The sequence below is a fragment of the Lepidochelys olivacea genome (genome assembly GCF_965140295.1).
Source record: "Lepidochelys olivacea isolate rLepOli2 genome assembly, chromosome: 15".
In the NCBI taxonomy this organism is placed as follows: domain Eukaryota; kingdom Metazoa; phylum Chordata; order Testudines; family Cheloniidae; genus Lepidochelys; species Lepidochelys olivacea.
The window spans coordinates 31,789,462-31,805,269 of NC_140425.1; the positions used below are offsets into that span (position 1 = coordinate 31,789,462).

Consider the following 15,808-nt stretch of genomic DNA (forward strand, 5'->3'; position numbering starts at 1 on the left):
TGTTGTGAAATTAGTATCTTAAGAAAGTCGTGAAAAGGCTTTTACTCATGAATACTTCATTATTAGTAGAAAACAGCCCAATTTGGGTTCTCCAGACACCTGTTCAGCATGAAATAACTTCTTCCCATTCTCCCACCCCACCTGTCTCTGAAAAGAGTATCGCGTGTGCTGAACTTTTCAGCCCAACCAGTTCTGGGGGAGGGAGACTGGGAAGCTGAAATTGGCTCTAGAGTCTTGGAGGGCTGTTCTCAAAGGCAGATCAATGCCATCTCTGAAATACTGGCTCGCTCTAACCAACCTGCTGGGCTTTCTGAAGCGCCTGCGGGATTGACTTTCCCTCCAGGCACCGGGTTGAGCCTGGAGGCTCCTAATGACAAGCACTGGATTATGCATAAATAGCAACAGAGGGAAGTTGCTGCTGCTGAGCTCCTCATCCATCATCGCTGGACGGTCCGTCCCCGCGGGTCGCCTTTCACCGTAGGGAGAGATCCCGTTTATTGCCCCCTCCTTTGTGCAGACTTCTGGGACTGCACATCATGAGGGCAGCTAAGTGCAAGGAGGGCCCCAGGCTGACTCCCCGGGGAAGCGTGAGCTGCATTTGGGCTGGCAACCTGGATGGGGTTAGAGTGTGATCTGTGATCTCTGTTAGGGTCAATAGCAATCCCCCCCCTGCTCCAATCTGCCTCCATCCTGCTGCTGCTGGAGAGGAGGGCAGTGAGTTTTCCCATCTGGGGAGGTAGCGGGTTGAAAGAAGGCTGGGCACGTGGGATTTTGGCAGCCGGTTTCCTTGCCTGCCAGTTTTGCATTTTTAGCTCTCCGTCATCTCTGGCGCTTCCAGGGGGCACCAAGCTTGGTTGTGATGAGCTGTTCGGGCTTAGAATCATAGAATCACAGAGTTGGAAGGGACCTCTGGAGGCCATCTAGTCCAACCCCCTGCCCAGAGCAGGACCAATCCCAACTAAATCAAGGCTTCAGCGTAAGGCACCCAGTTCAGCCTTGCTAAGGACGGGCTGACCAAGCAGCTGGCAAAACAGTGCTGTCCTCTGTGCACAAGTGGGAACCTGGGGCAGCAGTGCTGAACATCCCTTCCCAGCCTGCAGGACTAGCCAACCAGCCCCTTGGCCTGGGCCGTCTGACTGTCCCTGAGGGGAGCTGGAACTGGCTGGATTAGCTGGCCGTAGGCCAGAGCATGGCTGCACTTGAAGGTTTTGCTTCAGTGATGCAACAGGTGGTGTTTTCCCTTCTCCATGTCGTTGCCTGGCTCCGGAGGTGGGGCCGGTTCTGAAGGACGAATCTGAGGGCGCATGTCCCCGAGAACCAGCTCCCACCTTATCAGCCCCGTCTGCACCTGCCCTCTGCTGGGAGTTACACAGGGTACTCTGCAGCCTGCTTTCCCACAGGGGGAGAGACCGCTCCTGGGAGGTGGAGGGGGAGACAGGGAGCGAGCAATCCCCGTGTGTTCAAGATCGTTCGTCAGTTCAGAGACGAAAGCAAGCGGTTTCCAAGACCGTCTGTCCAGTGTGCTCAGGAAAAAGCTATTTGTATAATTGCTCAGACACAACCGTTAGCCAGTGCACTGCAGTTAAAGCAGAGTGAGCGGCTATTCCAACTTTAGCCGCCGCGAGGGGGAAAGTGTCTACGTGGGGGGTGGGGAGTGGGAGGAGGGAAATCCTTGGTGCAGTGGGAACTGCATGGACAGAGGGTGCAGGTCTGGTCCCAGCAGAGGAAGGTCTGCCCTTTGTATCCCAGCTGGATGGGTGCTTCCCTCGATAGGTTGGTTGGGGCTTGCCTAGCTGGCCTGGGAGCCCCCTCAGCGCAGGCAGCTCCAGGAGTGACCTGGGAGACATCAATGTACAATAGCGGGTATTTAGGAGCCATTTCCTGGGTCAGCAAACTCCCTGTTCAGCCAGGGCACGCTCCATGTTGTCTGTGCTGGGTCCTTGGGTATCTTTGTGAGCAGACGCCCCAGGAATAAAATGGACAGGTTGGAAAAGCCCTGAGGGCAGTTCAGGGGTGGTGTTAGTTATTACTCGGGAGTGAGTTCGGTGAGTGCAGCCTGCTCTGTGGATCCTTCGAGCATCTCCAGGCAAGCATCCCCACACGCTGTCTTTCCGGATAGGTCTCAGCTCCAGCCCCTCTGGGGGAATGGGGAGTTGAGTATCTCTGGGCCATTCACTCCTGGCCATCTCCACTGTTGCCACTAGCCAAGGGGGGCCAGCTGTGGTGATGGTCCAAGGCACGTCCATAGCTGTCTGCTGGGAAATGTGAAATGAGCTGCAGGGTCCATCGGCCTTCAAGCAGCCATCAAAGGGCGATGCATTTCTGGCACTGCTAGTCCGGGCTGCCCTAGGAGCAGTGACCCACCATTTAAAGGCTCCAATCCCCTGAGCCTCGTGCTGTGTCCTCGCGAGAAGTACATTCACGTAAGCAGGTGCGTCGTTGCTAGCATGTCCGGCCTGCAGGCCAGTCGTGTCTGGTGTGATGTGCGTGCAGCCAGGTCACAGAACCAGGGTCGTGGCCTGAGGTGGTGTTGTCACGACAAGACACTGGCCTGACTGTTCTGTGGTGTGGCAGGGCACAGGGGCAGGCCTGCTAAATTGGACAGCCTGTAATTCTGCAGGCTATGTGTATGGACAACTGTGGATAGCAGGGCATGTGCAATACAAATAACATGTATGTGGCATGTATGTAACTCCCGTGTGTTCAGTCTATTTGTTCCTCACGCTGCAGCAGAATCCAAGAGCCAAAGACGAAATAATAGGAACAAATGCTGTGAAAATGAGAGCAACTTGCCGATCTGCCCTAATTTGCTCCTGCCTGTTCTGTTAGGTAGGGGAGATCTGCCAGGTTGTCAGGCATTTCTTTCCCCTTGCTCTCAGGCAACTCAGTGGGTCAGGCTGTGCCTGGAATATTTTACTGAGCTTCGCTCTGACTGCTGCTAACTTCATTCCCGGCAGCTGAATGCAATCCTGGATCCAGGCCGCGAAGAGAAATCCGTTCTTTGGCTGCTCCATCCTGAGTTGGGGGAGAGTTGAGAAGCTTGTGACAGCGTTGCATCTGAATGCATGGTGCCCTCTGTGTCACGTCAAACCCCAGCCCGGATGACTCTGCCGCCTTAACCAAAAGGCATTTTTGCAGCTGAGAAAAGTCAGTGTGACTCTGCTGGGTGTCTCCATTTTTGGGGGCCCAGCCTCAGAAACGTGGGCCCTGATTTTCCATAGGTGCTAATGAGACCTGGGAATCCAGGACCTGAGCTTGGAACCTGGCCAGATGTCTGTGGCTTGCATTGGAAGGAACCAACACCCTAGATGTTCAGAAACTGCAGATCATGTCCGCTAATAGGATCTGGGTGATGGAGCAGATTTCCCCTAGGGGCACCGGTGGAGCCCTCCATCTGCAGGTCCCATGTATGTGCTGTGCTTGGGAGCAGCATGGGTTTGGGCTTCCTGCTTGAACAGCTGGCAGGTCTCCCTGAGTGGCGCTCGGGTCTGAGCACTGGACGGGTAGAAGGTTCTGGGCAGGATCTGTCCTGGAGTCCTTTGTGTGCTCTGAGCCGTACAGAAAAGGAGCACAGAGGAACTTGCCATAAAACTAACCTGGGCCAAGCTTCGAGAACGTAGTGAAGAGACCAGTTTGTACTAGTCAGGTGTGGGGGCGGGGGGAGCGGGAGGGATGAGACCGCAATTCCCTCTCTGATATTGGTCATTAACAAATTTGTAGCGCTCAGTCCCTCGGAAAAGGAACTCTACTGGACGGACAGACGTGATGTGGGCAGAGGGTTAACTTTATTGCAGACCACTGGGGGATTTGGGGTGAGGTTATTTATGTGGGTGTCTATCTCAGATCTTTCTCGGGTGCCTGCCCCTGGGGTCTGAGCCCTGCGCTCAAATGGCAGGGAGCGGCTGAGGTCTGTGGTTCGGGGTTCGCTCGCTTGCTAAGTGCACATTGCAGGAGGCCCAGGCTAGGATTTGTGGACGCCTCTCGCCTTGTCTCAGGCACCCTCCTACTTGGCTGCCGTCTGTTCTGGAGGCCCGTAGGGAGGTAGCGGGAAGTCACGGACAGCAGCAGTGTTCTTACCCGTTCTGATCTCGCTAATGGCGTGTCATTCTCCTTCATCTCAGCTTGGCTCGCACATCCTGCTGGCGTGTGATGAAGTGACCAAGCCCTGATGAGCCTTCCCCTCCCCCTTTGTGATTATTGGCTGCTTTGGAAATAATGAAAAGGGGACTTGTTCTTCCGTGTCCATCCCTGGGGTTCCCCAGCATTAGAACTATGTAGAGTGAGTTACAGGCCATTTTGTGTCTGTCGGCAAAGCCGGCCGGGGGGCAGAGTCGTGAGCTCTCCCCCCCACAAGGTGGCGAGTGGGGGCCGTGTGTGCAGGAGTTTCCGGTGCCGCATCCCGTTGTTAGCACTGTCGACCTGGCTGGTCAGACTGAGCATCTGCTTCCCACTCAGACACCATGGGATTCCTCTGGGGACACATGTTCTGAGCCTGCAGCGAGGGTCTCTGGCAGCAGCCCTGGCATTAAACACCATTGCTCAGGTGAGCATCGGGGCCTGGGCCATGGAAACCCACCACAGGCTGGTCCGTGAGCGGTTTCCCCTGGCATGCGCAGACCAAGGATCTCTGTGGCTCGGGGACAGAATTCTCTAGTAGCTTCGTCAGGAGACAGTGATTGGGGTCTACTTGCTGTATGTCCACTTCCCCCTCTCTGCACCCCACATTCCTTATCTGTAAATTGCACCCTATTGCACTCTCCTTCCCCCCGGGGCCCTTGGTAGGGTGGCCAACTTTGCAGAAAACTGAACACCCTTGCCCTGCCCCTTCTCTGAGACCCTGCCCCCGCTCACTCCACCACCCCCCCCACCTTCGCTCATTTGCTCATTTTCACCATGCTGGGGCAGGGGATTGGGGTGCAAGAGGGGGTGAGGGCTCTGGCTGGGTGTGCGGGCTCCAGGGTAGGGCTAGAAATAAGGGATTCAGGGTATGGGAGGGGGCTCGGGCAAGGGGTAAGGGCTGCGGCTGGGGGTGCAGGGTCTGGAGTGGGAGTGGGGATGTGGGGTTTGGGGTGCAGGTGGGGGCTCAGGGTTGGGGCAGGGAGTTCGGGGTGCAGGAGGGGGCTTATGGCTGGGGCAAGGGGTTGGGGCACAGGAGGTGGTGCGGGCTCCAGGCGGCGCTTATCTCAGGAGGCTCCCGGAAGTGGCTGGCGTGTCCGGGACCTGTGCGAAGCCAGGGCACGCAGGGAGCCTGCCTTAGCCCCGCTGCACCACTGACCGGACCTTTAACAGCTCAGTCAGTGGTGCTGACCGGAGCTGCCAGGGTCCCTTTTCGACCAGGCATTCCGGTCAAAAACCGGACCCCTGGCAAACCCTAGCACTGTGACTTGTGTGGGTGGGAGGGACTAGAGACCAGCAGAGTGGGGCGGGGATTGTTAATCATTTTTATTTTATTACAAGTTACCTCGTAAGCACATCAGGGTGTAGATGGTATTTGTCTGTACAGCAGCTGCATGCTTTGGATGCTGTCTGAATGAGTCTTTGGAGCAATGGGCTGGAATAGCTTGCACTGACCAGTTGGTGTTCTGTGCTGACCTGCAGGGAGAGCTGGTTTAGGTCCTGGTTCTGGATCCTTGCTCTGTGTAAACAGGAAATGCCATGAACAGGATTCATACTTAGAAGAGTGAGAGTGAAACTGGGAAAACAGAAAGCATGCACTCCATGACCCTCTTGAAGAAGACATTGCATACGGGGGTAGGGGATTTGCGTGCACACCACTCCCACCTGTTGGAGGGGAAAGTAGTGATCTGCTCTGGGGGTATCTGTACGTGCACAATATACAAAATAACCCAATGCACGTAAAGCCGGTTGAATCTTCTTCCCTGTAGCCTGGCCTGCCTCTTTCCTGGCCAGTGGCGCTCCCTGCCTGCCGAGAGCACCCTCCGTGAGGTCTGGGTTGGGGCGGGTAAGAACTGTCCCCTCTCTGCCTGGAACTTAGCTGAGATAGGGCAGACTTTCTGTGACAAAGCGTTGGGCCATGTGATGTCTCGGCTGTGACATCCAGCCATCCGTCAGTTTCAGGCAGCGAGAGCAATGGATCAGAACTTGTGGCTCTGAAGGTCAGAGACTGCAGCCTGCTTTTCTTATGCTTCAAGTCAACCTCTACTTACCCCGTCTGTGAAGGAAAGCTCAGACCAGGAGTCACTCGAGGCAGTGACATCATCAGGAGGAATTAGTTCTAATTTATGCCTTCCATCTAGGCTCCTGAAGGATATACAGTTAGCTCCAAATGTGCAAATTGTTGTTGGGGATGACTTTGGCCTGACCTCTCTGACTCTAGTCAACTAGCTTTTGAGGCCAGCCTGAGCTCTGGTGGCAGACGCCAGGACTCGAGTGGTTCTTAAGAGGGGCTTTTCCCAATATCCCCTGGAAATGGAGGGTTTGATCTCGGTTGGGATCTTAATGGCCAGCTGGCAGGGGAAGTAATCGAATGCTTTATGATTTGCTGCGAGGAGATGGTGTCCATCAGTCCAGTGAACAATCAAGCGGCCTGTCTCCTGCTGTCTGACATTGGCATCGGCACGTTGCAGTGGGCTGTTCTGGGTATGTAGGCTGCATCCTCTGAGGCAGAATAGGAACAAACTGAAACCCTTTTCTCTTTGGGGTCCCTCCTTGGGACCCACTTCGGCCAGGCCACCTGGGAGGAACTGGCTCGCTAATCATGGTTAGATTGAGGGGCAGGTGGGAGTGGCTCATTGATTTATACTTAAGAATCTCTGTATGTATCGCTCCCCTCCCTTCGCCCTTTATCTGGGATAGCAAGTTCTTTGGGAGAGGAGCTCTCGCTGCCTTTCTGGGTGGAGAGCATGGTCATAATAGCTAGATGCTGATAACTGAACTGCACTGCACTGCCCTGCGTGACCCTGGCTCCTGGAATGAATGGGCAGGACGGGTTAGAGGTGTTAGTGAGTGGTCTGGGGCGCGCACACGTTGCCCTTCGCCCCCTCTGTGTGATGTCAGCATGTCTCTCAGCAGACTGGGGGCTCCCTCGCTGATGGGGTTTGGTCTGTTCACCTGGAGTCTGTCCTAAGGCTGCTAAAGGAACTCCGAACACACAGCCCCGCCTCAGCCAGCCTCGGGTGTCGCTGCAAAGGAGACGTGTGCTAACATCAAGGTAGTTTGCTCAGAGTAACCACCAGGCTGTAAAGACCTAGCGCAGGCAGCTTTCTACCTCCATGTAGCTAGCCAAGCCAACACTATGTCCCCCCCAACTCACCTATCTACATCAAGATAAAAACTGCAGAGCTTTGTCTCCACTAGGGCTTTGCATGTAGCTAGTTACCTCGCGCTAGATAGAATCACACCTGGTTTGCAGTGAAGACAGCCCAGGACTGTTGTAACCTGCAGAGCCTTCTGGAGCTGCCCTTGCAAATGCCCCGCTTTACACTGGTCTTAAACTCTACAAGCGTGAAAGTCACGTGGCTGTGTCTTGTGCTGCCCTGCTGTGGGGGTGTCACCTGTGGAGCTGGAGTGGAAACAGTTGGAAAGAAGCCAACATTTTTGGGAGTAGAGAGGATTTTGGGGCAACAGAGGGTATGAAAAACAAATTTTTTCAGTCTTAAAATACAAATTTTTCGGGTTTTGATTTTCTGTTGGAGAAAACTTAGACTGGGATAAATTTCCGCGGTGTGTAAGAAAGGTAGTCTCCCATCCCGCGTTAACAGGAAATGTTTAAACCAGCCATAGCCACTGGGCTCATGACAAACATTGCTTCTAATGCACGTAGACCCAGCATTGCCCACCCATCACGCTCTCTCTAACTCACAGGCTGGCTTTCCTGGCCACATGCAGCGTTCACGGGGGGGTGGGGGGGGGCGCGAGACGTTCAACTGCCAGGGCCGATCCCGTTTGCTTATTGACGCCTTCCCTTTCTGTCCGTTTGCAGCGTGAGGGTCTCCAGGCGTGACTCCAGCAGCGCCCTCCAACGCTTGGACCATGTTGGCCTGTCTCCAGAGAACCCAGAACCCGCCAGCCCAGCACCTCGCGTGTCCAAACAAGACCCTGGAGCCGCGGAAGTGTAAGTGCCTGTCGGGAGTTTGCGAGGGAGACAGCGTACGCTGTGCACTGAGAGGGAGCTTCCTGTACTGATCTCCCCAGTTCATTTCCTGACATCAGGTTATTCATTGACCTTCAAACCTCCCTTGGCTCTGTCGGGCTCATGCTTGGAAAGCAAGAACCGGTTGTCCCTTGAGCTGTCTTTTCCAAGCGCCCTGTCGCATGGTGCGCCCTGTCGCGGGTTAGCCCTGAGCTCTGCCTTGCGCCTCTCCTGTTATGGGAGACTGAAGACAGCCCGTGTCCAGCTCCCTTCCTCCCTGATAGAAAGCATTTGCCTTCTTGCTGCTTTGACGCTTCTTGTCTCATTGAAAAAGACATTTCTTTAATGGATAATTAACAAGAACAGGAAAAGCCAGAGAGGAGAGAGGGGAAAGGAAGGAGACACGATCAGCGAATTAAATTGGGTTGCTTTGGCTGATCAAACTTCAGAAAATTTTGCAGCCCCATCTCCAAAGCGCCATGGCAAACACCTGCTCTGAAGCCTCCTTAAAATATCTCTAACCCTCCCTTCCCCCTCCCTCTCCTATAATGACTTTTCCCAGGTTTGCTGTAGCTCGGCTGTTCCTGATGAGCTGGCCTTTCAGATACGCTGTAAACTAGTTACATTAAAATGGGTTCCAAAAGGTCACTCCGGTAAAGCACCTGTCTCGAGCAGCCTTTGTCTCTCAATCCAAACCATGATTAAATGTATATTTAATGAGCCTGCTTTAGGCAGGCAGGTTTGACCTCTCCGGCTGGGAAAGACACATTAAGATTCTCAAGTGATGAATGTGTGTTTTAAAGAGGGGAGTGGATGTTTTTCTACTGGTCTCGGTTGGATTTTTAAGCGTTCCGGGCTGAAGACAAATCAACTACTAAAGCTCCACTTTTTACCGTGTGACAGCCCCAAGGTATTTGGTTAATGATCTGTATTTACCTGGAGACGTATTTTCCCCTACCTGTGCACCCCAGCACAATCAAACCAGTCTGCTGAGTTTTTCTTTTTAAGTAGAGGAGGACAGGGTCTGAAGTGATCAGATGTTATTTCTAAAAGATACAGTCAAGTTCAACAACCGCTATTGGACTTGAAGCAGGAATTAGTTCAGGGAAACGCCTATGTTAAGGCTAGATGATACACTGGGCCCACGTGGCCTTCAAAATCTACAAACTTGTTTGTGTTTTCTGAAGGCACCTTTCCTTTCAGTTCATGTTGGTCTCTGAGTTCTCTTGTGCCCCAGGGGAAGAACCCGCCCAGTGTTTCCATTAGAGTCCAGTGGAGAAAGACGCAAGGGACTCTCACCACTGAGCACTCAGCTGCTCCCTCTGCCAAAACGGGAAGGTTGCCACCCCTGAAACATGGGAGCCTCTCCTCTCTCGCAGGGCTTTGTCTTGCAGTCCACTGTTGATCAGTGTGCGGAGCGAACTGAGCGTGTGGTTGTGTGTGTAGACGCTTGCTCAGAGCTTATAGTGTTGCTCAAGTCTTTTTCTTACTAGCCTCTGGAAAGAAATTGAGTGTTGCTGTTGTAAAATTATTCCTCTTTGCCTGGATAACGAGCTACCTTTCTTCTGGGCCAGCCGAGCCCTGAGCCAGGCTCAGGGAAATGTGCGCGCAGGGCTTCGGGGAAGGGAACCTCTGACTGCCGTGGGAATCAGCGCTGGGGGCGGGCCCAGGGAGCTGAGGATGGCTTGTCATTCTCCAATATTAATTGGCAACAGGTGCGCTGCAAGCTGTCTTGTTTGTGAGGGATTCTGAACCATAGAGGCTGATCCTGGGAAACACACCAGCCCTGCCAAGTGCTGCACTCAGTAAAAGGAGGAGGAAAGTTTGGAAAGACCATCACCTTCCTCCTCCTCCCATTCAGGACAGAGTGGGCGCAAGGAATCCCGAGCCTCTTCAATGGATCAATTAGTGCACAATCTACTTCGGGTGCTGGCAGGTTCACGAGCAAGGGGTGGGTTCTTACTGTGTTCTGCCTTATGGATGCTCAGCCTGCGGGAGGAGTCCTTGTCTGAAATGTGTCTAAATTACCAAGGAGCTTTGGAAGTGGGGGAGTTAATAGGCCTTTGTGCACCCAGTCCTGTGTGAGATGTTACCAGTGTTGTGGAATGAGTGAAGTCCTGTAGTGTCTGAAACCAGCTGCCCTGCTGTTAGTGCGCTGAGTGGCAAGGGTTTTCCATGTAGCCAGTGGAATAACAGAGCGAGCTAAGCGTTCGTGTCGGAGAGAGAGCGGGACCAGGTGAATTGGTGCAGTGGCTGGCTGCCCAACTTCCGATCCATGCCGCAGCTGAATGGGACCTTCCCTGGCTCCCAGGGTTGTGATTGGGCCTGATGCTCTGTGAGCCTAAGCCTCCCTTGAGCATGTGCAGCGCCAATGTGAGCGCTGTGAGGGAGACCTGGAGCGATGGCTCCAAGGGGTCCTGCCCTCCTGTAGAACAGGTGCAGGCATCCCCAGTGTGCGGACGGGAGAGACCCTCGGCAGGACAGAGTGGCGTGCAGCCTCCGTGCACATCCAGTCCTTGGCTGCCCTTGGGGGCCAGTAGCTCCGGCACCTGAGAAGTCTATACAGCAACCAATTGCCATGCGGCCGATCCTGGCCGATTGGCTCCAAGGCAACCAACAGGATTTTGCAAATTCAATGGGAGAGGGACCGTTCTGTGTGTCTTTTGACAGCCGTGGTTTCGTTTGAATTATTTAAGGCATTTCCTACCGGGCTGGTAACCGTCGGTGTGATGCCCAGTGTGAGCAGAGGAGCAGCAGCAGGGTACATTGCCGTTCCCAGATGTGAGGATCCCAGCACTCTCTGGACGCTAGGGCTAGCTTGGGCTGCTGAGCCGCCGGGCCGTGTGCAGGTTCAGCTCTGGCCTCTCCGGGGGAAATCTGGGAGGGGTTGCATGCCACCTGCACCAGCCCAGGCAGAGGGTGCCGCATGCTCTGCTGGCCGACGCCCCGGTGCCCCAGGGTGCTAGGAGGGAGAGTCAGTGCAGGGACAGCGTTTGTGCCTGATAACGGCATGGTGGGAGGCTCTTGGCAGCCTCTGCTCTGCTGGGGCAGCCAGGCCCGGCGCACCCGTTTGTCTCTTGGCTTGTAGCATTTTTTTTGTGGGAGAGGCCCCTTTCTCTCACTGCCGCTATCTTTATTCAGCCGGGTTCTCCTCCTCCTGCCCCCTAGTGCCCCCCCCTAGTAAGTGGGTAAGAAGAGATCCATGGGCCACTCATTCACTTATGCCACTTTGGAGCGACTTTGTCCTCTCTCGGCAACAGTCTCCTGCTAGCCCGCTACCCCACAGTGCATTTGCTGCCTCCGCCCACCTGCCAGCCAGGTCACCGTAATCAAAGTGTAGCTGACCGTATGTTTCCGCTCATTATGGGAAAATGCTGCATGCCTCTCTTTCTCTCAGCCGCCTGTTCATTCCGATTAAATTGTAGGTGACATCCGGGGCCAGGCATCTGGTTTTGAGTATAATTTTCCCCTCCTTAGTTATTACACCTGTGGCAAGCGGGGAGGGGAAGCCGCCATACGCCCTGTGATGCAGAATGAAAGGCGAGCCCGGACCCTGTGCAGTGTGGGGCAGATGAGCCTCCTGCTAAACGCCTGCTTAGGTAATCGAAAAAGATAGCATTCTCTTCCAACAAGCCACAATTTAGAAGTGCCTCTGATTGCTTAATTTGCTCCTGAGTATCCCAGTAATTATCTTTATGGGTCTTATTTCTGTCCTCTGGCACTGTTTCTGTCGATATTAAATGAGTCTGGCGCTCGGCATGGTGGCCGCCTGGCCTGGCACCACTGTGAAATCCTATTCTCCTGCCTGCGCCTCTGATTAATGTTTGTATTAATTTCACGTAAAAGGTGAGCTGCCTAATTTCCCCGCCTGCGCCGGGAGCTGCATGAGTCGCTGCCGTTTCTGGACCCGGTGCCCTGGCCTCCCAGGTGTGGCCCCGCCCTAGGATTTCCCTTCCTCTCTCTCGCTAGTTAATTGCTTTTCCTCCCTTTACACCTTTTCCCCATGGCGTCTGGAAAGCGACCTTTGCACCCGCGCTCTGTGAGTTGCTTAGTTGGTATGGGAGGGCGGTGGGGGGCCGCAGTGGGGTCCCCACTGCTGGGGCTGCTCTGAAAAGCTATACCTCAGCAGCGCTGTCGTGTGCGGAGGTGAGCCCGTCGGGGGGGTGGGATTGGGGTGGAAGGGAGAACCACATTCCCCCAAAGTGCTCTTTAGGTCTCTCTACCTCTTCCCTCTCGTGGGGATGGCAGTGCCAGAGGGACTGTGCTGGGCACCCTCGGCCGCAGGGCAGCCCACCCTGACCCAGCTGGCGTCCGTCTGGGGCGGCGGCTCCGCTGTGCTGGTGGGGAGGTTCTTTGGTTCAGCTGTCTGCCTGCTTGTCCCCTGTGTGCCTCGGAGCTGAGGGCCCTTGAAGAGAAGCTCCGTGGCCTGCTTCCCAAAGCGTCCTCGGGGGGATAGCATGGTTGGGTTGGGGGCTGGGGACTCTCTACCCCGGTGTGAATGTCTGAAAAGAAGAGAATTGCTGTGGGGGGAAATCCACTTCCGGTTTCCCCAGGACCAGAATAAGCCGGAAGTGTCTGCTTGGAAGGGTTCTGCTTCCCAGTGCCTTAAGGGCAGCGGGCGAAGGGATCGTGGGGCCTCGCGGGGCTCCCTGGAGCTGGACTGGAGCATCTCGTGTGAGGCTTTCTGGCCTTTTGTTTCACCCACTGGGTGGCCTGTGTGGGTGCCACCTCAGGGCCCCATACTTCCCCAGGGAGGGGTGCTGTTTAGTTTGGCCAAGCCAGCCTGCTGCTGGTGACGTTGGGTGTAAATCTGCCCAGACCGCATGCAGGGTCTTACTGGAGCGGGTGGCTCTGAGTGTTGAGGTACGGTTGGGCTGAGGTGAAGCCGGAGAGGCTGGGGCTGGGGAACCGAGCAGGGCTTCTCCAGCCAGAGGGGTCCTTTCCTACAGAGGAGAGAAGAGTGTCTTCTCCAGACCCACGCCACATCCACTGCGAGATCCTTCATGGAACTTTTTGGGCCTTTGGCCTGATTCTCATCTGAATCCCCAAGACCCAGCAATGCCTGCTCTTGCACCCCTCCGGGAGAGAGCCGGAGCTGGATAAGGGGCCCTAGCCCGTGCCAGGAGCAGGGCAGGGCCCGTAGCGGGGAAGGCTGCTGGCTAGTTGAAGGCATCTGTGCTCTATTTTGCCGTCCCAAGTCCGGACTGGACAGTTTCAGACTCTCCACTGCACCGAGGCTGCTACCAGGAGGCCAAACCATTTTTCTCAATCTTGGAAAAGCCCCCCAGAGATTCTGGAAAAACAAACAATCCAGCAAGTTCTGAAACCTCTTGTACCACCACTACCCAGACATGTTGGAGGTTACCAGGGCACCTGAGCCACATTTGCCTAGACAGCCTTTGTTCCCGCATTCAAGGTAGCCAGAGCATCATGAAGCTAAAGTTACCTGGGAATCTGCTTCATGGAAGCCTTCAAAAATGCCCACCTGCTATTTCTGTTGCAGTAGCACCTACTGGCCCTGACCGATATCTGGGCCACATTGGGCTAGGTGCTGTACAAACACACGGTGAGAGGCAGTCCCTGCTCCCAAGAGCCAGCAGTCCGCAGAAAGAGGGCACGCTAAACAAAGGTCACCCAAGTCTCTTGAGTCCTAGGCCAGAGTCCTATCCACTAGGCCATGCTGCCTCTTGTTACACATCTGTCGTCTGCTCCTTAGAATCCCCCAGCCTAGGGGCTTCAAGTCCTGGTGCCACAAGTTTAAAGTCTTTGTTCCACCAGTAATCACAAACTTCACTGAGCTGTAAATAAGGATCTTGTCTGTGGCTGGAGTTCCTCCCTTTCTGAAGATAAGAGCATTCCACTCAACCACGTTCGTTGCGATGTCCCTCCAGGACGCTATCGAATTTGTTGGCAAACAGCTCCAGTGTGCCTCCCCCGCAGAGACCTATCCCTGGTGGGTCGTTCTAGGCCTTGTGTCTGCTGTGTGTGTCTGTGTTCCCGAGGCAAGAAGATGTTGCTGTTTGCAGTTTAACTCTGACAGATATCCCCTGCCCTCCATGTGCTATCCCAGTGCTGGCTTGGAGAATTGAATGGACCCTCACTACAGTCAGCTCCTGTAAGGAGTGCCTTGTCTGTATGGATCGGACCCACGTTCCAGCCCTGTGCTCCTGGAAGCGTTTGATCTCCTCCTTACCAATGGGCACTTGGTTCCCAGAGAGGGGAAGGCAAGGTACCCTTGTGGGGACAGCACAGGCCATCTCTGCTGTGTGAAGAGATGCGTTTCATTACAGCTTCTTCATTGCTAGGGCTCCCCAGCAAGGCTGTCATGCATGCCCCAGAGCACTGCGGGACGTCCTGCAGCCTTGTGGGATGTCGGCTCTGATGCAGCTGCCACAGGCATCATTCTCCAGCTAGGCTTTAAACCAGTAATAGCTCTTAAAGCCAGCGTGTTGGGCTGTCGCCCGCCCATCCCTGCCTCCCTTTGTACCCACTTATTGCCATCTCTAAGTGTTTCCTGTCCGATTTATCGAGCTGCTCGGCTAGGCCCTTGGTGTTGTGGTTTCAAGCTCCGCTCCCTGGGTGAGCGAGGAGGAGGAGGCTGTTTGCTTTCGGCTGAGGAAAATTCCTGCATGGACACCCAGCTTTTGGGCAGATGGTCAAGAGGGAAGGGAGGGGTCCAGCACAGTGAGCCAATGCCCTGGCCGTCCATACCTTCCCCCTCTCCCTTTCCGGGCCTTCTCGCAGAGGAGTAGGGATGCGCTGCAAAAGGCGGCATCCTCGGGAAAAATATCACATCCAATTAACTTCAGCACGCTGGGCCCCTTTGATTTTACTCTCCTTGCATTACAGGAACTCTGAGCTTTATTTAAATTATAAATCAAATAATACCCCTCTCAGCTTGGCCAAGCCCTGTGCTTCTCTTGCTCTCTGCACTGATGTAGCAATGGCTTATATTTAATTAAATGTCACTTGATATGTGCCTTCCGTTAGACACGGGTGCATCTGCTGCTAGGCCGGGGCTGTTAGTGCATCTGCGGTGGTGTGAGCAGGAAGCGCACATCTGTAATTGGTTGGGATCGATATTTAGCTCAGCGTTATGGAGCGCTTCCTGAGCCAGGCGCTCGCTTTCTATTTAAAAAAAATAATTAAAAACCGATTCTCAGGGGCGCCTGAACTGTAGCAAGTGGTGGGGCTGGACAGCTCAGGAGGCTGGTATATAGTACCAGAGTCTCCGATTTCTAGGTTGCTGGTTCAGTTCCGGCCCGGGTCAATAAGGATTGCCTGTTGTTCGTATCGGACGGCTGTCTCTTGGGCTGTGGGAAATGAGCTTGTGGTCTCAGTCCATTACTTAGTAAACAGATCACAAAAGCCAGCAAGAAGTGAGAGGCTCCCACATCCTATTGAGGCTGCCTGAGTAATTTTACAAAAAGAAAAGGAGGACTTGTGGCACCTTAGAGACTAACCAATTTATTTGAGCATGAGCTTTCGTGAGCTACAGCCCACTTCATCGGATGCATCGGAGTAATTTTAGGTTTCAGAGTAGCAGCCGTGTTAGTCTGTATCCGCAAAAAGAAAATGAGGACTTGTGATGCATCCGATGAAGTGAGCTGTAGCTCGCGAAAGCTTATGCTTAGATAAATTTGTTAGTCTCTAAGGTGCCACAAGTCCTCCTTTTCTTTTTGAGTAATTTTAGAAGCGGCTGAATGCAGTTTCCAA

The 15,808-nt window shown here is 54.3% G+C and overlaps 1 protein-coding gene across 5 annotated transcripts in view; it reads left to right on the plus strand.

The window, feature by feature from the left end:
* FAM222A (family with sequence similarity 222 member A) overlaps positions 1–15,808 on the plus strand; it is a 104,589-nt gene that overhangs the window by 43,554 nt on the left and 45,227 nt on the right. For 4 of the 5 annotated variants that reach the window (XM_084649249.1, XM_084649248.1, XM_084649250.1 and 1 more), the window contains one exon: positions 7,943–8,074. In XM_084649249.1, coding sequence (XP_084505375.1) covers positions 7,993–8,074 — 82 coding nt within the window. In that variant the 5' untranslated portion in view covers positions 7,943–7,992. Of the gene's footprint in view, positions 1–6,731; positions 7,172–7,942; positions 8,075–15,808 lie in introns of those variants that run through there. The other variant, XM_084649251.1, reaches the window with a different exon arrangement.